The sequence below is a fragment of the Adiantum capillus-veneris genome, chromosome 7 (genome assembly GCF_014529385.1).
Source record: "Adiantum capillus-veneris isolate H3 chromosome 7, ASM1452938v2, whole genome shotgun sequence".
Classification (NCBI taxonomy): domain Eukaryota; kingdom Viridiplantae; phylum Streptophyta; class Polypodiopsida; order Polypodiales; family Pteridaceae; genus Adiantum; species Adiantum capillus-veneris.
This window is the reverse complement of record NC_140937.1, coordinates 18,211,216-18,236,853: the sequence shown is the minus strand read 5'-3', so window position 1 is coordinate 18,236,853 and position 25,638 is coordinate 18,211,216. Positions and strand designations below refer to the sequence as shown.

Below are 25,638 nucleotides of genomic sequence, written 5' to 3'. Positions count from 1 at the left end.
TTAATTTCTATAGGTTCTTTTATCAAGAATTTTTTAATTGATTAGACTAAATTTACTCTAGCCTAATTCTCATTGGTCCACCTCTATGGCCATCCAATAGGATTCAAGGGGAGATTGGGAGCAACTGAGCTAGGAGCCTTACATGTGTCCAGTATTCCCTTTGTGTAAAGGGGGAGCTTTGGAGTGTGTGTGTGTGTGTGTGTGTTTCTCTCTCATCCCCTACAATAAGGGCTCACCCCCTCATTTCTAGGGATGTGGGAAGACTTTTTAGTCTTCCCATGACCATCCAATATTTCCCCTACCTTGGCCGTTAGACAATACAATTAAAATTAGGAACTTTAACCTATGGAAGTCTTAATGGGTTTGAACCATAGGTATTTTAAGCCACATTGAAGCACATTTCTCTTTTGTAGAATGTCCCCCTTTGGATCCCTATTTTCCCTCCTTTGGATCTCTCATAGAGATCGATCTGGCAGCCTTACCAATATTATAGCTTTTACTCCCTTGGTACTTCCCCATATTAAATGATCAATTTAACATGGGAAAATCATTTGGGAGTATTAGAGATTAGTTTTTATGACATTACCTCTCTCTTGAAATCATAGTCGTCTGCGACTATGAGGTAGAGAAGATAAAGCCTAGTCATTAGTCTGTTTGCTAGCGGGTAGAGGATCCTTATTCTACCCTACGACACTGTTCCAGAATGGATGACTAGTCCATTTGGTGCTTGAGAGCGTTAGCTGCCGCAAGCATGTCTGCACATTAGCCCGTATCAATCTTCCATAGTAGAGTGACAAGCTCTACTTGGTGTTCGAGAGACGTCGTCTCCACAAACATGATCCTAAGCATGCATAATCATTGACATTTGTGCACAATAAAGAAAAAGAGTCTTATAAGACAAAAACATTGTTCATTTAAATATATTTACATTCACTTACTCTAGGAATCATTGTAAGCATTGACAAGGTTTAGGTTATCCTTTAATTGTATGCATTGCATCCATCTAGCATCTTCAAAAGGATAATTTTTAAACTTGACAAGATATCGTCGGATAGTCTTACCGCCTCGTAACACCTTGTCTTTGTGTCAGAGAATGGACTCGGGCTGCAGCACCTCTTCTTGGTCCTCGATCTCGGGTGGGTCTTCAATGATTGCTTCTTGAGGTGGCTCTCCTTTGTAAGGCTTTAGTAGGCTCACGTGGAAAGCAATGTGTAGTATGAGCCAATGGTTGGGCAACTTAAGTTGGTAGGTCATCTCATTGATTGGCCTAGAATCTGAAAGGGACCATAGTACCTTGTTGCTAACTTAAAATAGTACTTTTGGTGTCCTGTAGGATTCTTGCCTATTGTGAGCCTTAATCGAATCTTGGGAAACTTAAGAAAGACCCAATCATTTTTTTTAACTTTAGGCTCTTCTGTGCTTATCAACAGTAGCCTTTTTCCTTTGCTAAGAGATGGATATAGCATCCTTAATCTTTTGGAAAAATTCTTGCAAGTCTCGTCTATATTCATCTTACTGCAGATAGAAGATCTTCCCATGTACCTTGAGTAGCAGGGGACTTTTTTATCTTCCCTCTATCACCTCAAAAAGTGCTTTTCCTGTGGAAGTATGTACAGTGTTATTGTAAGCATACTCCACTAAGGGTAACTACTTTTCCATTGGGACTTTTGATCTACTTCTGTGACATAAGCTTTTAGTAGATCAAGAATTGTTAGGTTAGCTATTTCACTTTGGCCATCCATTTAAGGATGATAGGCGGAAGAGAAGTTTAGCCTTGTACCTAGATATTCAAAGAGACCCTTCCAAAAGTTACTGATCATTCTAGGATCTCTATCCGACACTATAGACATTGGCAAGCCATGGTATTTGAAGATTTGTGATATAAAGAGGGTTGCCATTTGATGGGCCTTGATAGTATTTTTGCCATTTGATGGGCCTTGATAGTATTTTTGAGAGGTATGAAATGTTCTTGTTTGATAAACATGTCTACTATTGTCCATATTCCCGTATTTCCATGGATAGACTTGGGCAATCGAAAGATAAAATCCATGGATATGCTCTCATATGGTGAATAAGGAATTGGCAACGGTTGAAGCAATTCAGGTTGCTTCCCTCTATCAAACTTTGTCTTTTGGCATACCACACATTTTGAAACATACTCTTGTATGTTTGCTTTCATGGCAGGCCAATAGAAATATGTTTCTATCCCTTTCAGGGTAGACTGAATCCCTCTATGCCCTGTATAAGGAGGAGCATGAGATTCATACATTACTTTCTCACGTGGTGAGTTAGTAACGCGTAATCTATTGACATAGAGAAGATAACCATCTTGTAGGGTGAAAGGGCTGAAATCACATCTCTAACATCCGGATCGATAGCATACTCATCTATCATAGAAGATAGATCATTGTGAGTTGCTATGGATACTGCATTCACTTTGGGTGGTCTTGAGAGTGCATCGACTACTTGATTATGCTTGCCAGCAATGTGAGCAATATGAAAATGAAATTGCAAAATGAAATTTTCCCACCTCATTTGTTTGTCGGAGAGCTTGGTCTGCGTCATGAAGTACTTAAGGCTTTGGTGATCCGTTCGCAGAATGAAAGGAGTTCCCAATAAATAGTGCTTCCACGAATCTAGAGCATGTAGAACTGCTAAGAGTTCCTTTTCATATATGCCTAGAGCTTTTTCAATAGGGTCGAGCCTTCGACTTTCATAGGCTATGGCATGCCCTTCTTGGAGCAAAACAGCTCCAAGGCAATCACCACAAGCGTTGCATTGGACCTTAAATGGCTTTGAAAGATCCGGCAGTGTAAGCACAGGTTGAGAGATAAGCTTCTCTTTAAGATTTTTGAAAGCATTGTTCTCCTTGGTGGACCATATATACCTAACGTTTTTCTTTGTTAGGTCATGTAATGGTTTCGCGATTTGTGAGAGCTTTTCTATGAAGCATCTATAGTATACACACATACCTATAAAGCTTCTTAATTATTGCAGATTCCCTTGGATTAGGCCATCCTTTTATTACCTCTAACTTTGATGGATCCATTTGGATGCCATCTTGAGAGATAATGTGACTTAAATACTGAATCTCTTGTAAGAAAAATTCACTTTTCTTTCAATTTATATAAAGCTTATTCTCTCGTAAAACTTGAACTATTACTTGGAGGTGTTGCTTGTGTTCGTCTAATGAACTAGGGTAGATGATTATATCATCAAAGAACACTCCAATAAAGGTTCGGTGAGGCCTGACTAGCTTCTCCATCAAGCGGCTAAATGTGGCTGGTGCATTGGTCAAGCCAAAAGGCATGACAATGTACTCATAAACACCAATCGTAGTCCGAAATGTGGTGGCCAACTCTGTGGATATGAAATTGTGAGTAGAACCAAGGTCAAAGAGAATGAAAGCATCATGTTCTCTTACCTTTCCTCAAGCATGGCATAGAGGAGATCCTTTATGATGAGAATCCTCTTCTTGAATTTCAACCAAGGTAGCTCTAGGAGGCTCATTACGTGTATTCTTGTGGGGACATGCACGATAGCCATGCCCTTGCTCCCCGCACTTGAAACAACGGTTATCTTTTTTATAACGCTCTAGCTCTTAAGGAGAGAGTTTATTTTTGCCTTTATAAACTCCCTTCTCCTTAGCTTTGTTGTTCTTGGAGTTGCCTTTGGGAGACTGTTGGACGTTGTCCTTCCCCTTAGGCTCGTTATGGTCCTTGTTTTTCGTGGGCTTTAGATTTCTCTTAGCCCCTTGTTGGAAATTGATTCTTGAAGTCACCATGGTGTGGTGTATGACTGCAGATATGGTGCGTGGCCTTTGAGAGTTAACATACTCCGCCATATCCTCAATTAAACCCGCACAAAAATTTTGTTTTTGCTCTCCAGTGGCTTTGAGGTGTAAATCCCAAAACTTGTCTACATATTTGTTAATAGATTTGTAGGGAGAGAGCTTCAATCTTTGCCATTCAGCGAGTACTTTGTCTTTGGCATCGGTAGCCAAAAACTGCTTCATGATGGAAGCTCTTAATCTTTCCATGTTCGTGGAGCTTCACCGTTTGCTCATAGACTAGACCACCATTTCCTGGTGGACTTTTGAAAATGCATAGCTACATGGTGTATCTTAGAGGACTTCGTGAAGCCCTCATCTCCAAACGCCGCATTGAATTGTTGGATAAAGGCCAAGAATTTTTCTGTAGCACCAAAAGTGCCATTGTAGATAAGGAAAGAGATGTTCTTTCCTCCCTCTTTGAACTTTTTGATCTTGGACGACCTCTTCTAGGCGGCATAGGATTTCCTATGGCCTCTTCTTTTAGGTGGTGCCAGAGTTGCACCATGACTTTCTTCATAAGAGAAAGAGTATGAGGAGGATGGAGAAGAGGGTGACCTATTTCTCGCCTTTTTCTTCCCTTGTTCATCCTTGGCTGCACCATCACTTTCTTCAGAAGAGGAAGAGGATGAAGAAGATGGAGAAGAGGGTGACCAATTTCTCGCCTTTTTCTTCTCTTGTTTTCTCTCTTCCCTCTTTGAATTATGGTGTAGAGAAGTATGCGATGGTCTTCTCCATTTAGGGGGTGTTGGAGAGCGTTTTGCATGTTGTCTTCTTGGAGCCATCTCCATTGAGGTGGCAGGAGACTCACTTCTTTGTCGTTCTTTCGGTGAGGGCTCTGCTGTTGAAACTTGGGTTCTCCTTTGAGAGCGAGATGCGTCATCAAGCAATAAATTTTTGAGCCCTTCGTACGTATCCTCCTCTTCTTCCCTTATTGGAGAGAGCCCTCTTTTGGAAGTCTCACAAGGAGGCTTTCTAGGTACTCTCTCTTCTTGGTGGGGAGTTTGGAGAATACCATAGGTGCGCAATTGCTGTAGCACTTCACCTTGGAGGGATGGATTGCCCAGGGCTTGTTGAAGCCTAGAAACAAGATAATTTAAAAGCATAGGGGCGTCATTAGTTGCTCTTTAATTAGCAAAATCAAAGCTATCAACATTCATTTCAATCTCTTTTCCCTTGTCATCCATACTAGAAAATTTTAGGTGTAAATTTTTACTTGTACTTTGGCACTTCAACCCCTAGTTGCTACTCCTCTTTACCTTCAAAGATAAGAACTCAAACATCTATACCCGTGGCTTGAATATTATTAATTGCAAGGAATAGAAGAAATAGTTCAACAGATCCAAGACAGCACCGGTTCCTATCAGCAATAATGTTTAAGCCATAGGCAAGCCCCGTAGACTCCATTATTAAGACCGTAGCTCTTGACAGTATCCCCGTTCACTGCATAGAGCAGGCGTGCTTCAAGGATGAAAAATCCCTATATTACTTACTCTTTTGCAATTAATAACACCAACCATTTGTAGCAAGCTTAAGAACCTCTCTTCTTAAGCAAGAAAAGAGAAACCAATAGCTCTGATACCAGTAACTTGTGTGTAGCAGAAATTGATAACATAGTGATCATTTCATTAAGAACAAGTTCCTAATGAGCATAGAGAGAGTACTTAATTTGAGAAAGCAACCTAACAATTTACACCTAGATAATTTGGCATTGACAATACTTGAAAAGAGAGAGAAGTAGAACAATTGACAATAGTCGAGGACCGGATTTACATGGATCCGGTCCCCCCTCTATAAAGGCTTTGTATTATAGCTTCTCCCATCAAAGGAGACTTTTGTACAATACAATTCTTGTGTTTCTTGATAAAACTCGTTGGTGCAATGAAGATGGAAGCTTCATGCACGAAATTATGCTTGAAAAACACACGTAGTGTCCCTAGCCTCATTGCCAAGACCTCACACACCTTCAAAAATGGTGAGAGCTAGAAGGGAATGAGGATAGATTGAGAGGAAAAAGATGTATCTTACGAGAAAGAAGTATTCTCCTCACATAATCACTCTTATAGCATAGCTTAGCTTAGTAATTAGCATGGTAGAGGAGATGAGCATGCCATTGAATCTTGGCTCTTGGTTGGATTTGCATTCCATTGCCAAGAGTTGTTGGTGTAGGCCTCTACTTCTCAATGCTTGGAGGATGAGATGGAGTTCTTGCTCAACACATAACTTGTGTGTGTGCCAGTGTAGCAAAGTGTGTAAGACTAAAAATTCCAAGCTTGCTCTCTCTTGGTCGACCCCTCTTGCTTTTTGCTCATGCTGGCCTCTCATTGGCTCCTGCAAAGCTTAGCCAATCACAAATTAGAAGCATAATTGATAGCCTTGTGACATGTGTCACCCTTTCCCCTTTTGTGAGATCTTTAGATGATTAAATAGTTCATCTAAACTCTCATTGGACCTTTTTGTCTTCTGGCCAATAGGAATCAGGCAAGCCATTGGGCTGTTGGATGCTCATTGGACCCCTTGGTAAACTGTCCAATAGTCTTTTAGTGAGATTAATTTCTATTGGTTCCTTTATCAAGCATTTTTAAATTGATTAGACTAAATTTACTCTAGCCTAATTCTAATTGGTCCACCTCTATGGCCATCCAATAGGATTTAAGGGGAGATTGGGAGCAATTGGGCTAGGAGCCTGACATGTGTCCAATATTCCCTTTGTGTAAAGAGGGAGCTTTGGAGTGTGTGTGTGTGTGTGTACGTGTTTCTCTCTCATCCCCTACAATAATGGCTCGCCCCCTCCTTCCTAGGGATGTGGGAATACTTTTTAGTCTTCCCATGACCATCCAATATTTCCCCTACTTTTGCCTATGGACAATACAATTAAAATTAGGAACTTTAGCCTATGGAAGTCTTAATGGGATTGAACCTTAGGTCTTCTAAGCCCCATTGAAGCACATTGTTCTTTTGCAGACTGTCCCCCTTTGGATCCCTATTTTCCCTCCTTTGGATCCCTGACAGAGACCGGTTTGGCATCCTTACTAATATTCTAGCTTTTACTCCCCTGGTACTTCCTCATATTAAATGATCAGTTTAACATGAGAAAATCATTTGGGAGTATTAGATATTAGTTTTTATGACAAGGGAAGAGGAGGTGAGACAAAGAGGGGTGGAAAAAGGAGGAAAAAGAAGGCCATAGAAGATTCAAAAAATATTTTGGGTCAATGAAACAGACCTTCTTGAGGTGAAAGCACCCTGTACTCGAAAGCCACCTGAGATTGTGTCTCAAAGATAATTCATTTTTGAAAATAAAAAGCAATTTCTAAAAGAAGATTTCATAATAACGGAAGCCCTCTCCTCATTGGATTAGAACTCTCTCTCTCTCTCTCTCTCTCTCTCTCTCTCTCTCTCTCTCTCATTCCGGACCAAAGCAGACACTAATTGCATTGAAGTTGACCTCCCCAATCATCACATGCCAACCATGGCACTCTAATCATATCACATACAAGTGGCATTGAGCTTAAGGCTCTTAAACCTTCACACACTTAAGCACAAACTTTGATTACATGACCAAGAGTCCACACACACTACACTAATCAAGAGAATTAGAGAAGTTTCCAACTAATTGAAATACTCATGGTAGAAGAGAGTTAAGATCAAAGCAAGAAGTCTCTCAAATCTAGAATAATGAGAGTGTAAAATTACTTCATGACATAATCAAATGTAGAGAAGACAAGACTAATGAGAAAAATAGAAATTAAATTAATCAAGAAATTCTTCCCTGATTACAAAGGATTAGCACTATCCTTCTAAGCATGGGCATTGAGCTCAAGGCTAGGCCATCCATAAAGTGATCACTCAAGAGTGAGCTCTTAAGAATAAATCTTCTTTGCATAAAAGGGCTTTTTATAAAGGCATGCACTACAAGCCTTTTTACTATGGGAATATTATGAGCCCTCTAGCCTATACAATTTGGAACTCCTGATCTCTTGTACTTAATCTTATAGGTAAACATTTAACAAATAATTGTCTCTTGAAACCTACTTTATTACAAAATAAACCTCTAACCACAACATGTATCACCAAATAATGATGGTTTGAATGTATGAATCATCTTCAAGCATTTGATACATTGAGTATACCAAATTCCCTCAAAATATGCAACATAAGGGAATACCGCCACTTCGAAATGTCTCAAGTATTTGGCTCTTATTCCAAACTCTTTTAAAAGAGATTTCCAAATAACTCTAGAGGGCCTTTCTAGTTAGCCTAATCTTTTTGATTGGTCTATTTACTAGTCTAAGTTGCATTCCTCAGCAATAATCTCAAAGTGCTAGCAACTCACCACTACAATAATAGTACTGGCATCTATCATTGCATTTAAAGTTTACGCCTTAAAAGTGTACCATCTATTGGTCTATCAAATATGGATGGTGAACCCAAAACACATTACAAGGTAAAACATTATATCATGCAAAATACCGAGAAAATACCATCTCACGAATATCATTCAATACCATGCCTATTTCATGATAACTACTCTTAAAATCTATCCTACTAAATTAAATACTTCTTGAAGCTTATAAAATATATTCTCATTCCTTGAAATAAGAGTTTTTGTCTTTCAACTAGACATGTTTACATGTTTGAGTTAATAAATACCTTTTTTATTACTTTCTTAATACTAAAGGTTTGACTACTTAAATTGCCAAATAAATAGGCCCTCCTAGACCCCATTGTTTGGATCAATGTGTATAAGACAACACATAGCCACGGGTATCTAGGGGAAGATGTACTTTTAAGAATTAGAGTCTAGCCTCACTTGTGCTTTTGACTTTTTGTGTGTGCTTGGAGAGAGAGAGAGAGATGTTGGCAATATCTATACACTCCACACACACACATTTTTTTTAATGCAACACTAATTACAGTAGAGAGTGGGATGGAGATTAGTTAGGTCGTACCAGATTCTACTTCATCATTTCTTTTTTATGAGATAATGAAACAACACTAATTACCACTAGAGAGCAGGATGAAGATTAACTAGGTCATACCAAAATTTGCTTCATTATCTCTTTCTGTTAAGCATGCAACATGGGGTCTCTCTCTCTCTCTCTCTCTCTCTCTCTCTCTCTCTCTCTCTCTCTAAACCACCCTTGCACCCTCGCTCACCACTCAAAGAGAGTCACTTTGCAACAAGCAAAGATTGTTTGATCTCGCAACCAATCTACAACACCCAAACATGAAGTCATGAGAGCCAACAAAGAAAGATCTAAGAGCTGCAGTTACACCTATTGGCCAAGGAGAGCATGGTTCAAGGTTTCTGTGAACTAGGTGTTAATTCTTCACAAGCTCTTCACCTCATACCCATCCATGCATTGCATCTTACATCCATACATGGGCACCACATGTAGCTCCACAGGAAGTAGGGGTCTCCAAAGGCCCTCGTAAGAAAATCCATGGCATGACCTCCCTCATAGTTAGGCATCAAGTTAAATAAACCAATTCCAAACTTTGTGGAGGGTGAAGAGTACAATTCTACTCGTCGTGAGCCATCCACTAATACATGGATCACTAAGGCTAGTATGCAAGACATGGATGCTACATTGAAGTGCCTGTTTTGACCAAGGCATATAAAGTGTGGAGGGTGAAGAGTACAATTCTACTCGTCGTGAGCCATCCGCTAATATATGGATCACTAAGGCTAGTATGCAAGACATGGATGCTACATTGAAGTGCCTGTTTTGACCAAGGCATATTTAGCAAGAAGTACAAACATAGCCCTATGTTACATATTTGATCCATGAGTACTTTCATTTCTTATTTGATCGAAGGATTATAGTCTTATTACTGAAAAAATAACCAAGGACAAAACAGCTGGCATGTGTGGCTGCCATACACCATTAAAGAAGTGTTAAAGTAACTACGTCAACAAGATGAGTAACTAACATCGATAAAAGTAGAAACCAACGGTTGATTCTTAAGTAATGAACCCTTAATCTAAGGAAAGCTATAAGCCATTATAAAAGTTGTGCCCCTTCACTGTCATTCTTGTTTACTATTGGTGGACCACCATGCATACTACTTCCTTCATTTTATTGCAATCAATGTGCATTGAAAATCTCCCTCTTGAAGAAAGCATCCCCTCCAAGTCCTTAGCATGACAAAATGCCTATTATGTGGAAAAGAAAGCCCTGGCTTGCACCATGAAATGCATTTGAAATTCCCACATTTTCCCAACATACTCATATTTAAGATCAATCCGCAGATACATAGAATACAGGCATGTACACAGGAGAGTCTAGCTTTATAGTGAGGAGGGAATCAAAGTAATGGGGCCATGGAGATGATGGGAAAAAAAAAAAGATTTTATGATTGAATGGCAGAATATGATTTTATGATTTTGTGACAAAGCTAACTAACTAGATCCTATAATTCGAGCTGCAAGTACAATGTGCGAAATCATGCTAATAGATAAGATGTACTCAAAAAGTAAGCTTCTTTTAGGGAGACTAGAAATGTAATCTTTTAAAGCTATGACGGAAATAACTATGACGGAAATTCTTTTAAATTGATACTCTATGACATTCAATGTGTTTGCACCAAAAAAAAAAATCTTTAGTCTCTTCTCATACTTTAAATTAGAAATAAACATAGAAATGGGAAGACAGTTTTCTTGTAAAAAAATAATGTGCCAGAAAAGGCAGCAACTCCACTACTCCCACAAAATGGAACATAGAGGTACATGCAATTTTGCTTGTTATTCAGTGTGCTGACAAACTAACGCATTATGCGAAGCCTGATCTCTTGAAGTTTTGCAAACAATTGAGGATAAACTTTTTGCTTCTTGTATTGTGATCTTGAATTTTAGGTATTTGTTTGGACATCAAAATCTAGATAGAAATGTAGAATTGGTTGTTTTCTCACATTCAATATGGTTGCATGATTCAATGAAGCTAACTTTCCCTGCACCTTCAAGCATTCAGTTGACGCGAACTCTCTCCAATAGGTTCATAATTCAGTGTTTGAATGGCACATGTCAAGGAGTCAAAAAGTGCCATTACTAAGGTATGTACAGGAGCACTGCCATACATTAGGATGCCATGCCATGTAAGAAACCCACAGAAGATGTATCAAAATACCTACCTGATTGAACCGAGGGCTTCAACACACATAGGACAAATTTCAACCCCAAAACTCGCGAGCAACAAAAACATGCTGACACTTCTCGCTTCCTGTGCCACATGCAGCTTATGTACAGATCCACCACAGCGCATTAAATTAGCTGGAATGCTATAATTGAAGAACCCTCATTTGCTACCTTCATGATCACGCCGGACCCAGTACCCTTTCTTTGCACCGGTATGATTCGGTCGCCTACCTTTTTTTTGAGTAAGTGGGTTGTTAAATCTTTCAGAGGATTTTGAACCCCTTCCGCTGTCCTCACATTGTCCTGTCTGCTGCCCCCCCAAACTCACATTATCTGTGACTTGTAACAACTCTCCCCTAGCATCAGCTGAAGATGAGCTTGATTCAGAAGCTTGAAGGGTGGATGAGGCTAGCCCTGACTCTTCATCATCAGCCCTCGCTGATGGCAAAGAAACAAACATCCCTGGAACAATCACTTCCAGTTTTCTGGGCTCAATGATGCCACCACGATGCTGCTGAGCTCTAAAGAGCTCATCAAACTTTGCTTTTCGCTCTATTTCAGTATTGCTGAAGATGACTTCAGCATCTGGGAGGAAGTCTTGCTCTTGACCCTAAAAAAGAGAAAGGAAGAAGCATAATTCATTTCCTAAACATACAATTAAATAATCTAAAACTTGCTGGGTAACGACATTTCACCATGTCTTTTGGACTTTTCACTAAGATACCACCAAACATGAGCTCAATAGACTAATCTAATGCATAAAACAGATTTTCCAAAACACAGTGAATACAACGGTGAATGTAGGATTCTGGGTGCCCTTGCAAACCAAATTGAAACAAATTGAGGTGAGGTATGAGTCCCTCAAATAGAAAACATCAAGGTGCAGTCCCATGATGAGTGGGACTCTGGCAAGAAATGTGTGATCGGAGGATTGTCCCGAGGACAATCCCCCAGGTGTACTGCCAAGCCGTGGAGAGGGCAAGATCAACCAAAGAACACGAAGCCACACCTGCTGTGCCAAGGGACAGTCCCAAAGACAGTGGCGCGACTCTCCACAAGATGGTCACAAGCTGCGCATGCGGCCGAGAGACCACTATGCACAAGCCAGCTCCCAACTACTGTAGCTCTGTGTGCGACCAGCCACTGAAATAAAGTGACTCGCCTTGGCTGTCTGGAGTCCCACAACCTCTCCCAAAAAGCTGCCAAGAACTCAGCTGTGAGACCCTCCTCCTGCCAATGAGCTGCTGCAGCAGGGCGAGCCTCTCTCTGTGCTGCCAGAATGTGACGTCCCAGTCGAACAGTGTACTGAAAGAAAGGGACACCTGGGTGGTCTGCATAAGAGAAAGGGTTCCTCCATAGCCACTCTCCAGGATCCCACTGTACTCATGCCAGTGGACAGCACTCCCAAGCCCACAGTCTCCAATGTCCAGTCTCAAGAGCAGCTGGGTCAGCATCGATGACACAGGTCCTCCCACAGATGCGCACCACTCGGATCCTCTGAAACAGCACTCAGCCACCTGCGGGGCCTCTACTGCAACTCGCTGTAGGCGTCCCTCACCCTGTAACTCGAAAAACAGGGAGGAAACAGTCTCTGAACAAGCCCGAACTGAGATGAGAACCTCCAGTCGTGTGAAGGCTCCCATCCATCTGGGCGCTGTTGACTCCAGAGGTGTGAGCCACTCAGCTGGTACTGCCTCTGAGATGTCGTGACACATGCTCTACACCCCTCTCATGCCCTGTAGATGAAAGCCCTGCAGCTCCTCTGACAAGCCTGAAAACTGAAGCCAGTCACCTAAAGAGCGTGTTGGACCCGCTACCATGGAACCCCAGGAAACATGAGGCCGACTACCAACCAGGTGGCCTCTCTGAATGCTAACCATGGGGTTCCAAACAAGGGGTTGTCGTAGGCGCTCCTCCGTGCAAGTAGACTGCCGCTGCTCCAGGCCTCGCCGCAAGTTCTCCCAAGATCGAAGCAAACCCACGACGAAGCGGTCCTCCAGTCTCTTGCTCAAACTAACTTTGCGCATCTCTATGAAGATCCATCTAGTCGAAGGTTGCTAGGGGCGTCCTGCCTGAGGCACCCTAGCACGAAGCCGCTGGAGCAAGAACTCCTTCTAGGGCTCCTCACCTGGAAGAAGTCCTGGGACGATGAACTTCCCAAGAAGGGCTCTGCTCTGCTGTGCTGGGTCTATGATCCCAAGCCCTCCCTGTGAACAAGGAAGAGTGATGACCTGCCAAGCCACTCTAGCCTGGGCTGTCTCAGTGTCACGCCCTGACCAAAGGAAGTTCCTGATCAGCCTCTCTACCTGGCTGATACAAGAACTCGAGAAGATCCAGCAAGAAGTGATGTACCACATAGTAGCCAACAACACCTGGTTGGCCACTACAACTCTGCCAGCCAAAGAAAGTTGTACGGAGCTCCAATGTAGCAACTTCCTCCTAATATACAGGAGGAGGGGAGCAATCTGCTGCTCGGGAGACAAGTCTAAACCAACCTGACAGCCCAAGTACCGAACTGCAGTCCCTGGGGGAATCCACTTGAAACCCTCCCCTGGCATCCGATCGGGTACAGGAGCACTACCAACCGAGAAAACCACTGTCTTTCTCCAGTTGATCAGTGCGCCAGATGCACAACAGAAGGTCTCAAGAGCCTGCTCACAGCTATAAAGGTTGGCCTCCTGGCCATCCAAGTACAAGGCTGAGTCGTCAGCAAACTCAGCGTCCAATAGCTCATCTCCCTGAATAGGAAGTGCTAAGCCCCGTAAACCAACCTGCTACGACACCAAAAACCTGCTCATCGCCTCAGCATAGAACAGAAAGAGGAAAGGGGCAAGAGGACAACCCTGTCTGACCGAACGTGTGAGCATGAAACAATCACCTCGACCTCCTGACAAAAGTACCTGATTGTGTGCCCGTCTGAACAAAGCTGACACCCCTCTGATCCAAGCATCCGAGAAGTCCATCCTGCGTAGAGTGCCCTCCAGAAAGTCCCAGTCAACTCTGTCGTAAGCCTTCTCAAAATCGAGAAGAAGAATCACCGCATCCTCACCACGGAGCCGTGCTAGGGCAGAAGCCTCCCAAAAAGTAAAGATGTTGTCAAGGATACTGCGCTCCTTGACAAAAACCTGTCTGAGTCCCATGTATAAGGCTCTCTAGAAGTGGCTGGATCCTCAAACTCAGAGCCTTGGCAAGAATTTTGTAGGCTGAGTTGAGGATGGTGATGGGGCGCCACTGTCGAATCTCATCCAAGGAGCCACCCTCCTTGGGAATGAGGTAGATGAGACCCTCACTCATGCTGTCAGGCATCTCTCCTGTGTGCAAGATGTACTGAAAAGCACTACAGAGATCTGGGCCAAGCAAGTCCCAGTACTCCAAGAAAAAATTGGGAGTCAAGCCATCCTCACTTGGACAGCTACCACGGGGGAGTGCACTAGGAGCCGTGTGCAACTCCTCAAGCTGAAGTGGCAGCTCAAACCTCTGACGCATCTCCTCAGTCACCAGGCAAGGCATCTGTGCCCACACCTGCTCCCTGCATGCATCCTAACGCTCTGACTGAGGCTCTACAGATAGTAACTCACGGTAAAAGTCAATAGCAACTGACCCGTCGGGCCTCCTCAGCTAACTGACCTTGGCATGCGTATGCCGAGGTCCCACTGCCTCCAAGAAAGCACCAGTCACTCTGTCACCCACCTGCGTCCACTGAGATGCCTGTCGATGGAAAGCAAACTCATGGCGCCGCTCCTCTGTGCTAGCCAGCTCCTGGCGAGCTTGCTGTAACTGCTCCTTTAACCAAGGACTGTCTGGATGCTGCTCCTGCATCCTTTGCAAGGAAGCAACGCCCCGTCTGAGACGCCGGTCCTCCTCTCTCGCTGCAACCAAGCGAGCCAAAGACTCCTGGAGAAAGAAGTGACTAAGCTGAGCTAGTCCTGAGGCCACTCTGTCAACAGGAGAATCTTGCATGTCCATGCTCTCTGTCCAGAGAGCCTCTATTCGCTCTTTGAGTGCAGAGTCCAGCAAGACCCTCTCAGGGATGCAAAGCATCGTGCTCTCCCTCCTCTGTCTATCTGCCACTGTGAGGATCACTGGTACATGGTCCGAGAAGGAGGTCCCTGCCAGAATGCCAACTGTCCCACCAAGGTCACAGAAATGGTCACTAGTGTAGAAGCGATCTATCCGCGATAGATTCATTCCTCCCACTCTGCGGTCTGAACTGAGAAGGCCAGGTTGTCTGGGGCCTCACAAAGCTAGAGTGCTGCCACACATCCGAAACCCTCACAGTCATACAAAACCTCTCCCAAGCTGCCAGCTCAACTCCATGCACACTAGCATGGCTACCACCAATCCTGTCAGAAGGGTCCTCCAACATGTTAAAATCACCCCCTATGCACCACTGCTCTGCCTGCAGCAGAGACTCAGCTATCTGTGACCAAAACTCTGCTCGTGCACTCGCCACATTGGACGCATATATGTTCAGGAAGCCCACAAGGCAACCTTGAACCTGCATAGTGATCCATTGAGCCCTGCCTGGCACAATAATCCCTCTGCCCACAATGGCCTACTGCAAAGAATCCGGAATAGTCATACATACCCCACCCTGGATGCCTCCAGGACCAAAAGCAACTGACCAAAAAGTATCATATCGTCCACGCAAGAGCTGACCACAACGTCTAATGCGGCTCTCACACAGATGATGCTCCTGTAGCATAAGGAGATCAATCTCTCCTCCCACAAGACACCGCTGAAGCTCCTGACGTAGTCGGCCCCTCTGACGCTGAAATTGGGGCCCACCTAGTCCCTGTACGTTCCATGAGACGATCCTCATGGGAAGCGAGAAAGAACAGATGCTACCGCAGCAGCTAAACGTGCTATCTTCAAGGCTGGCTTGGATGGGGAGTAATCCGCATCCGAGCATCCTTTAGATAGGCGTGACTCCAAAGAGTGTCTGGCCCAAGCCCAAGTAGCCCGAGCCGTACGTAAAGCAACCTCCTCTGTCTAGGAATCCTCATAAATGTATACATAGCATGGCGAGCATTGAGTATCAGCAAAGAAGTGAATCACAATGTGTCTACATCCTGCTGCATCTGGAGAAGTCACCGCAAACTTCGCCAATGGCCATAGAGTCAAAAGCATGTTTGTAACTCCTAGGTCTCGCATGTGGTGAGAGAACTCTAGGACCTGTGTATGCAGCCACTCCAACACTAAGTCGAGGGTCCACTCAGTCTGGTCCCTGCTGCAAAGCGGAAAAGAGAAGCCAACTGCTGAGTCCAAGGCCTCTATCCCCCTAGCTGCAAGGAACAGAACATGAACCCTGAAGCAGGCTGCCTCAAGGTCTCATGAGGAGTCGTCGAGAAAGCGTGTAAAGTCGTAGGCAAAGAAGTCCCATCAGCGCCGAATGTCAAAGCTCATTAGACCTCGAGGGACTGCGACGTCTGTACATGTAGAGGGGGTTGCAAGAAAGGTTGTCCCTCTCTCGCCAAGCGACTCGTGGCAAAGGTGCTGCCAAGAGATCTCCTAGCAGTAGGAGATGGCCCTGCCGCCTGAGTCGACTGTGGAACTGGAGCAGGAGGGGGGGGTGAAGGAGCAGGGGGAGGTGGGGGAGAAGAGGGGTGGGGGGGGCCGGCAAAGGTAGAGGGGCGAGGAGGAGAGGCGGCAAGAGCAGGAGGCGGGGGGAAGGCTGATGAGCAGGGGGGAACTCAGGGGGAGGAGGGGCTGTTGAGGGTGAAGCTGAGGTGGGGGTTGAAGCAGGGACCTCGTCCTGCTCAAGAGGACCAAATCGGTTCCCCGTGGGAACCCACTGCTACTGGGCAAGCGCCTGAGGACCACTGTGAGTGCCATGTTGTCGTTGTGGCCCCTGCCAGCGTCGACCACGAATCTGCTGCCATCCCTCCTCCGTTGGAGCCTGGGACCTACTGCCATCCCTCCTCCGCTGGAGCCCCAGGCTTGGAGGATGGCTCTACCTGTGTGCTCTGTGTCTCTGCCTGTGGCTGCTGGCCAGCCCTTGCAGGCTGGGGCTAAGTCTGTGGTGTAGGTCGAGGCCTCCTCCGTGGACAAGCCTTCGCAAGATGGCCCATCTGTCGACAAATGAAGCACTGGTTCGAGGGGCCCGAATACTCCACACTCTGTCTAAACCAACCCCCACTCACCCGAGGAAGGAGGATGACCTTCGAGAGAGTGTGAGTATCCCTAATCAGAACGCGAACTGAGGGAATGCTGGCCGCCTTGGCAGCTACCGAGGCTGCCGTGCGAGGTGTCTCTAGGATAGTCCCAATCGTTGAGCCTATCCTGGACAAAAGTGGTAGGTACTCCCTCCGCAAACCAGGAAAGCTGACAGAGATGGGAATGTCTGCCTCCTCTACCAACACATCTGAAGCAGGGTCAAAACCATGTCTCCCCTGTCGAAAGTGGGCTCGAATTGCTCGGATGGTCAAGGGGCTCATGGCGATGACCTTGGACGCCATCTCGGAGGTCTCAAACTCGATCTGATAGTAGCCTCGTCCGAGGATCTTAACGTCCAAGATCTTGCCCACCTCTGCAAGGAGGCGAGCTTGGAGAAGGTCACGCAGCTCTCCTCTGCTAGGTCTGGTGTCGAGAATCTTGCAGATGACAGAAGTCGCCTACAAGCGCTCTACCTATGCGGCTAGGCTCGCTTGCTCTGTCAGTGAAAGAGCAAGTCGGATGGTGGGCTCAGCGGGGTCGGGCGAGGGGACTTCGGAGGAGTCCCTCTGTGGCGGAGCTTGAGCCTCCATCTGTGTCTGCTGCTGTGAAGAGAAGGCAAAGAGTCGTTGACAAGAGGAGGCCTTCTGCGCCCGAGTAGATGACGAGCATAGAAACCGAGGATGCGAGGCGGGGCTGGCGGGATAGGAGGTATTGGGAGGCGGGGCTGGTGGGCTGAGGCGAATGGCGGGGCGACAAGCGAGTGGGGCAGCGGCCAAGGATGGGCAAGCAGCGGGCAACGGGGCAGGCAACGGGCGGACAGGGTGGCAGCGGGGGCGGGCTGGGCAACGGGTGGGGTGAAAGCTTGTTGGCGGGCACGCGTCTGCCATTTAGCAACTTTTTGCTTATCATTATGCTGAATACACACACAAGCTTCACACCACTCCGACATCTCAAAGTTAGACAAAAGCCACAAATCAGCCAATACTTGCAACCATTGACAAGCCTGTTTCGCAACAATGACATCCCTCTAAGTGCACTGCATGTAATGCATGCCATAGTCATGAATAACAATTTGCACCCTCATGACAAAGCGATAGCAAGCAACATCAAGATCAAGATGCATGTCAACAAGTAGAGGGGGAATAATATCAGAAATCATGTCTCGAAAAACCTCATGATTGAGATGAGGACTGTTAATATGTAACAGACGTTTCCTAAGAAAAGGCCGATCACAAAGAGACTGCCCCCAAAGTTCAAAGTCAACAAAACAAGGTAATGATCTAACAACCGCAAAGTGTAATCCATGCTCATGTCACAAGCAAAATCCTCATACTGTTGCAAATTAAGCAAATACCAGCAATCCCATTGTGCTCGATAAGAAGAGTGAGCAACATGCTGAAAAGTAAATCCCAGAGACATTTGGATGCAAATGCCGCCATAAGTCAATCATCTAAGTAGAAGCAAAGAGATGAACCCATTCTTGCCTTTCCCCAAGCAACATGTGTGAAGTGTCTATGGTACTATCATCCATAGCAAGGATATTATTAAAATCACCAAGAAGGAATGCATTGGAAGTCCATGGGTAAGAAGAGATGTCTCACCATAAGGTAGCCCTTTGCCTAGAGGTTGTATATGCGTAAATGCCTCCAAATTCATATACCTAACCATTCAAGAACCATTGTACCACCATCCAACGGCCATGCGGATCGTTATACAATAGAACAAGCTACAGCTCATGACGAACCAGCATCAATAAACCTGAATAACCCTGCAAACTAGCATACGCAATCCAATAACCGCCAAAATAAGAACACTGACCAACGAACTCATGCTGATTATGTTCTTGCAAAACAACTATGTCTGCCCTGCAATTATGTACATAGTGCTAGGTCAGTCACCATTTATCAGGGTTACATAACCCACACACATTGTATGAGATACATTTAATGCGACTATGCATAAGAAATCATATATACAAGAGGCAAAAAAGCATAGAGATCAAGTCGATGTGCCCATATGCACATCTCCATCCATCACATCCATACCAGAACCCATCCGCTGAGTTAAAGCAAGAAACGTGTCCACAGTATTTACATGAGGTGTGGAAGTCTCACCAAGAAGTACCTCTTTGTAAGAGAGCCTCGCTTTCCCATGCATCAATCAACGTGCGGTTGTCATTACATGGAAGTTGCTTGAACGATACATTCTTATTAGAGTTAACAAGAGGAACATAATTACGGGAGGAGGGTGGAGTACGAATTTTTACTGTCTTTTCTGGCACCACCTATGAGTTAACATCACTTGACCCAACATTTTTGCCTTTCACAGCATTCCCATTCTCTGCATCAGCAGACTGAGGATTCTAGTTTTTCCCTTTTTTCACATTACATTTACAATAGAGACTCCATTGTGCTTGCCTTCAATGACAGATTTGCCTATAGGGGCAGGGTTAGACGAAGGGATTGCCAAGAGAGGGGGTTGTAAAACCGGTTCTGGGCATTCAGATTGCATGTGACCAAATTTACCACATCAAAAACAAGAATTTGCAAACTTGCCCCATTTGAGTTTAAAAGGATGCTTGCCCACCCATAGATCTCCTGAATCAACCATAATTCCTTATGGGGTTTGTTTGTCAATATCCCAAATAATGCAAAACCTATTGGTGTTCGCATCCAATTTTGATGGGCAAATCACCTTACCAAGCTGTGCGGCCAACAACGGTAGGAAATGTCTCCACGTGCGAGGGAAATCCACAATTTCCACCCACACTCGGCATTTGTGACGAATAAGACTTTGATAATCTTTGGTGAGTGCCCACAGCAAAACATGAGTCTTCTGCATACCAAAAAAGAGGGGAGACGTTTCCAGCACAAGCTTTCTAGCTCCAGTATCTGCCATTAAAACTTCATAGAAACCACGAGCACCAAAATAAACGCCACGGACAGCCTAACGTTTAAGAAGGAAATCAAGCCATTGTCCGACATCTCGCACAGTGGGCATTTTGTCCACGAAAAACAAAATGACCGCATTCATGGCATATTGCGCTACCGAATCCATAAGGTCCTACACTAGAATACGCACCTCGACAGCAAGTGCCTGACCATTCCAAGTTTTCAGGGCCTCTTCGAAATCTTCATACAAACAGCTTTTGATTTCAGAGGCAGTCTCTGAGGCGTTACCCATAGCTTTCCAACTCTTATAAACACACAAGAAATCTGAGATGTAACAACTAGACCACGACTAAAGAGAAAAACCAATCAGAGTATACACCACAGAGGACTTACTTTGATTTGTTTGTTTTAAACTATGTACAAAAACCTCATAAGCATATATATCCCCCACAGAGAGCATACATCTGCAAACTAACACTGTGTGGAAATCTGTGCTGAAAAAACCAGAGAACTAACGCAGAAGAGCTATTTGTACGAGGAGGAAAAAAAAGACGCAAAGGCAACAAACCGCCACGGTGAGGGCAGAACATTGATACATTGCACGTCGCGGGGGTACTCCACAATGCAAGAGCAGCAGGTGTAGAACGCGCAGAAACCTCAGAATACCTGCAGTGCTAAGAGTTGCGCGCAGGGCAGCGATGTAACAGACTTGGACACTCCAAGTCAAGAATCAACCGCGACAGCACCAAATAACCACTTCAAAACAATTCACAGATCACAATAGATTTGCACTGGCCCGGCGGAGTTCCGTACCTAGAGATATTGGCCCCAAAGACTGGCGCCCCTTTCGGTATTTCTTTTTATATTAATCAGTTCAAAGTACAAGAGAGTGGGTCGGGATTCACTCTCAGACTCTGCGTCCAGATGCTTTGAGAAGTGAGGCCCTCACCACTAATTTAAAGGTTACAAGGGGTGCCCAAAAGCTTCAAATCAAAAGCAATTGCTCTCTCTCTCTCACAGAGAGTCAAAACTTGAAAGCAAAAGCATTCTCTCTCTCTTTCTCATTGCGTAGAGAAAAAGCAAAATTTGCGTCGCTCATCATTTTTTTATTTTTTTTAAATCTTTTCTTTTTAGCCTCCGCGATTTCCGGAAATTAGGGTTTCGGCAGAAATTAGGGTTGCTGCTGTCCATAGCCACGTCATCACTTTGTGACATACCCCCCTCTTGAAAGCATTGTAATCGACCGCGATTACGCCTGCAAAACCGACAAAAGCCATAAACCGTCTTAGCAGACACTAACTGTTAGTACCTACGTACTAGGAACACACATCTAGCACATGTACAAAATCGATAGTCACATCATACGACATCACCAGACATCACATGACATTCAACATTCATTCGGATCTTAGACCATGATTTATCGGCAATGTAGCTAGCAATCACATCTAGGTCCAATCAGGACCTCATCGATGTCCGATTGACTAACCCCTATTACAACCATGTCTATCGAGATCAATCAGACCAAAATGCTGCAGTCATTTCGGCTATCAGTTCCTGCACTCAAAAGAAGTCAAGAAAAAATCAGTATCATTATCAGGAATTCCATTTCATAAAGTCATCCAGCAGAATACTGTCAGCTCTCAGTATCCCTGAAGCTCAAAGAGACATCAGTGACTTTAGTATCAAAATCAAGGCATCTGTTGACAAAGGAGCGGAGTAACTCCCCTCTTGTGCATCCCACTGCACCAGATCTTCGGCCAAGCTGAATTTTTGGGTTCCGTTTGGAGTATACTATGCTAAACCAAAACATTGAGGCAAAGTTTCACAATACGAGGAGTATCTGCTAGGTCCTCCTCCACCATCCACTTCGCATCAAATGCAGGAAAGTTCTTGAAGTTAACCAAGAACCGCCTTCGGACTTTACCTTATCCGTATGTGCCAAAATCTGTTCAGGAACAAGGGTCTCCTCGTTTTCTTCCACTGCGGGTTGCTCATCAGGCTCCCCATCATCAGGCACATCACCCTTAACAGGGTTCAACGGACTCACATGCAATGCATTGTGAATCCTCCAAGTATCTGGCAGTTTCAATCGGAAGGAGACATCATTTATCTTTTCATAATCTGGAAAGGTCCGTAGTATCACATACTAAGCTTTGGAAAAAGCCTCTCCTTTCCCTTTTTCTTTCTTAGGCGTGCCTTCTCAAAACGTAAGAGCACCCAATCATCCTCCTTCAGTTTCAAGTCGCGACGATAGCGATCCGCTGCCTTTTTCTGTCGTTCTTGAGACTTCTGCAAAGTCTCGCGAACCTTGGCAACAGCCGTATCCAAATCTTGCGAATATTCATCCGCTTCAAATATCTAATCTTTCGTGCTCAGGAAGGATGGAACCTTCGCAGCACTTTCAACAATCTCAAATGGCGTCTTCCCCGTCGAAGAGTGTATCTTGTTATTGTAGGCAAATTCCACCAAAGGTAAGTTCTTTTCCCATTGAGTCTTCTGATCCGAGATACAAGACTTCAATAAATCTAAAACCACTGAATTGGCAATCTCAGATTGCCCGTCGGTCTGCAAGTGGAACGATGACGAGAACTGCAACCGCGTGTCAATGTTCTCCCAAATTGCCTTCCAAAACAAACTCATAAATCTGGGGTCTCTGTCGGAGACAATCGGCTCAGACGTGCCATGTAATCGGAAAATCATCGTGATCATTCTGTGTTCTCGGGAGATCAAAAATGAAATCCATTTCAATAATTTCCCAGGGGCGGGTGGGTATGGGTAAAGGCTGTAACAATTCCTATGCCTTATGCCTGTCAAACTTGACCTTCTGGCATACTGCGCACAAACTCTTCCACATCCTTTTTGAGTCTCGACCAAAAGAAGTATCTCTCTACCCCTTCATGGTGGTAGCAATGCCGAAGTGACCCGTAAAAGGTGGACAGTGGCATTCAGTCATAACCTTTTCCCACAAGGGCTGTGTAACGCACAACATAGTCTTTCTCATCAAGTAGCCTTCCCGAAGGGAGTATCCAGCTACTATCTCCCCATCCCGTATCCGTGTGAAAATATCTGCAAAATTTGTATCTGTGGCATACTGATCGACCATATCCTCGAAGCTCCTATGATGTATCGCGGAAATAGCCAGAACCAACGGCTTTCGAGACAAAGCATCTGCCACCACATTCTTCTGTCCCTGCACATGGACAATCTGGAAGTGAAACTGTGACAAGATGTTCGCCCACCGCATCTGCTTTTCCAAAAGCTGCTTCTGTGGCAAGAAGTAGCGCAAACTCTAATGGTCTGTAAAGACAGTAAAATCCGCTCCGAGTAGGTAATGCCGCCACTAAGTAAGAGCATGGATAACCACCAAAAGCTCTTTCTCATAAATCTGTGTTGTCATCTCCGGCCTAGAGAATAATCGGCTCTCGTAAGCAATGATATGGCCTTCTTGCATCAAGGCCGCACCCAGACTACGACCATAAGCATCACAAAATACTTCAAATGACTTCTGCAAGTCCGGCAAAGTCAAATCTGGTCTTGTACTCAATTTCTCTTTCAATGTCTGAAAGGCAGTCACCTCTGTGGATCCCCACGAGAAAGGGACTCCTTTCTGTATCAAGATATGCAAAGGGGAAGCAACCTCTGTAAACTTTCGAATGAACCGTCTGTAGTACGAACATAGTCCCAAGAAGCTTTCAACTTCATGGACATTCTTCAAATCGGGCCAATCACAAATAGTGTCTATCTTGGCCGGATCCATTTGCACTCCTGTTGCTGAGACAAAGTGTCCCCAAAAAAATGTATCTCTGAAGCATATGATCTATGTGGTCTGCTTCATTCTTGGAGAAAACAATGATATCATCAAAGAAAGTGCCAACAAATAGCTTGTACTCTCGAAAAATCCTGTCCATCATCCGGTTAAATGTCGCAGGAGCATTGGTTAAGCCAAAAGGCATCACCAAAAACTCAAATAACCCAAAAGTCATCCGAAAAGCCGTCTTGTAGACGTCTCCCGGCGCGATTCGGATCTGATGATATCCACTCTTCAAGTCAATCATGCTAAAGCACGACGATCCCTGTAACCTGTCGAGTATATCATCGATCCTAGGAATCGGAAATCTGTTCTTGATGGTGATTTCGTTGAGAGCGCTATAATCAATACACATTCTCCAAGATCCGTCTTTCTTCAAATCCAACAACAGTGGAGAGCAATACGGTGAAGTACTATGCTGGACAAGACCCTTTTCCAAGAGGTCTTTCACTGGGTTCATAATCTTTTCATTCTGTACTCGGCTCACACGGTAAGGTGGCCGGTTTGGTGGCGTGCTTCCAGGTATCAGATCAATGGTTTGATCTTCAGGCCCTCTGAAAAGCAATCAGCATGAGTGTGGAGAAAAATCTTGGCGTTCTTTTGATCAGGTCAAAACATATTCAACCTTTATCCATCGTTCAGTTCTCTCCCAAAAGAATGAGTAAGAAACTAAAGTTCATCAAGTACAATCTCTAAGCCCTTCATTTATCAAAGTCGCTTTCTCGGCCCGGTCAACCACAGGCGTAGTTCTTGTGGTACCAAGGGATCCTTAGTAGAACGTCACTCGCGTGCCCTGAACACCCCTGTCATTGCAAACCAAGTTTGCCAATGCTCCGTGTAATGGTAACATCCCATCTGGGTGCCAGTCGAACTACCTCCGCCTATGGCGTCAGTCTGTCGAGCGTAATTCCAAATCGAGCCGCCAATTCCAAGTGAAAAGAAGTTGGCCTTGGCTCCTTCAAAAGAGCTTCCTGATCCTTCACTTTGCCCCAAAAGCGGCAAAGTTTGTACTTTCATTCATTAGATTCGGTGCAGGTCCCACGCCATGTGGTGCCAGTTCTGCTTTTCTATCTGCCTTTTCTGCCACGTTCCTCAGCTGCTCTCGAACTCTCAAGCCTGTCGTCGTCTTTATCATTTTGTTCTTTTTGTGCCTTTTTAGGGCACTTCGCGGAGATATGTCCATGTTCCCCGCATCCAAAGCACTTCCCCTCTTTGATGAATCGAGCTCGCTCCTGAGGAGTAAGCTTGGGTCGTGCATCCTTTTTCTCTGGGTTGCTCTTTTTCTTTCTACTTTCATTCCAAGAAGTTTGTTCAGCTCGTTGTGTCATGGCCTCATCTGTAGGGTAGGTCAGACTGCCAGAGTGAATGGCAAAGCCCTGCTTCGCATGACTCATCAACTCCTGAATAGAAGCCGACTTCTGTTTCAAGCAGTGATCTCGGATCTCTGTAGGTAGACCCAAGGTAAACCGCTCAATCTGTTCTCTGAATGAGATCTTCTTGAATGAAGAGGCGGGTAGAAAAGAGCTCCAGAATCTTTCACAGTAAGCATTGATTGTATCTTTCTTGGTCATCCAAAGATGGTTCCAAGCAGCTCGTATATCTCGTTCATATTCTTGCGTCAACCAAGAAGAAATAAAAAGCTTCTTAAATTTCAACCATTTAACTGGCGCAGTCTTGTTTAAAAGAAGCGTAGACCACCAAGTACAAGCATTCCCCTTAAAGTAAGAGGCAGCTCTCCGAATCTTGGAGTGCTCTGAATAGCGTCCTCCCACGAAAGCGATGTCAAACTGCTATATAAAAGACAAAGCCTTCG

General features: G+C 44.6%; 1 protein-coding gene across 2 annotated transcripts in view; it reads right to left on the bottom strand.

Moving 5' to 3' along the window:
- Nucleotides 1–10,473: 10,473 nt before the first annotated feature.
- Nucleotides 10,474–25,638, bottom strand: part of LOC147453507 (RWD domain-containing protein) — a 127,826-nt gene continuing 112,661 nt past the window's right edge. For both annotated transcript variants that reach the window (XM_086515690.1, XM_086515688.1), the window contains one exon: nucleotides 10,474–11,577. In XM_086515690.1, coding sequence (XP_086371816.1) covers nucleotides 11,128–11,577 — 450 coding nt within the window. In that variant the 3' untranslated portion in view covers nucleotides 10,474–11,127. The remainder of the gene's footprint in view (nucleotides 11,578–25,638) is intronic.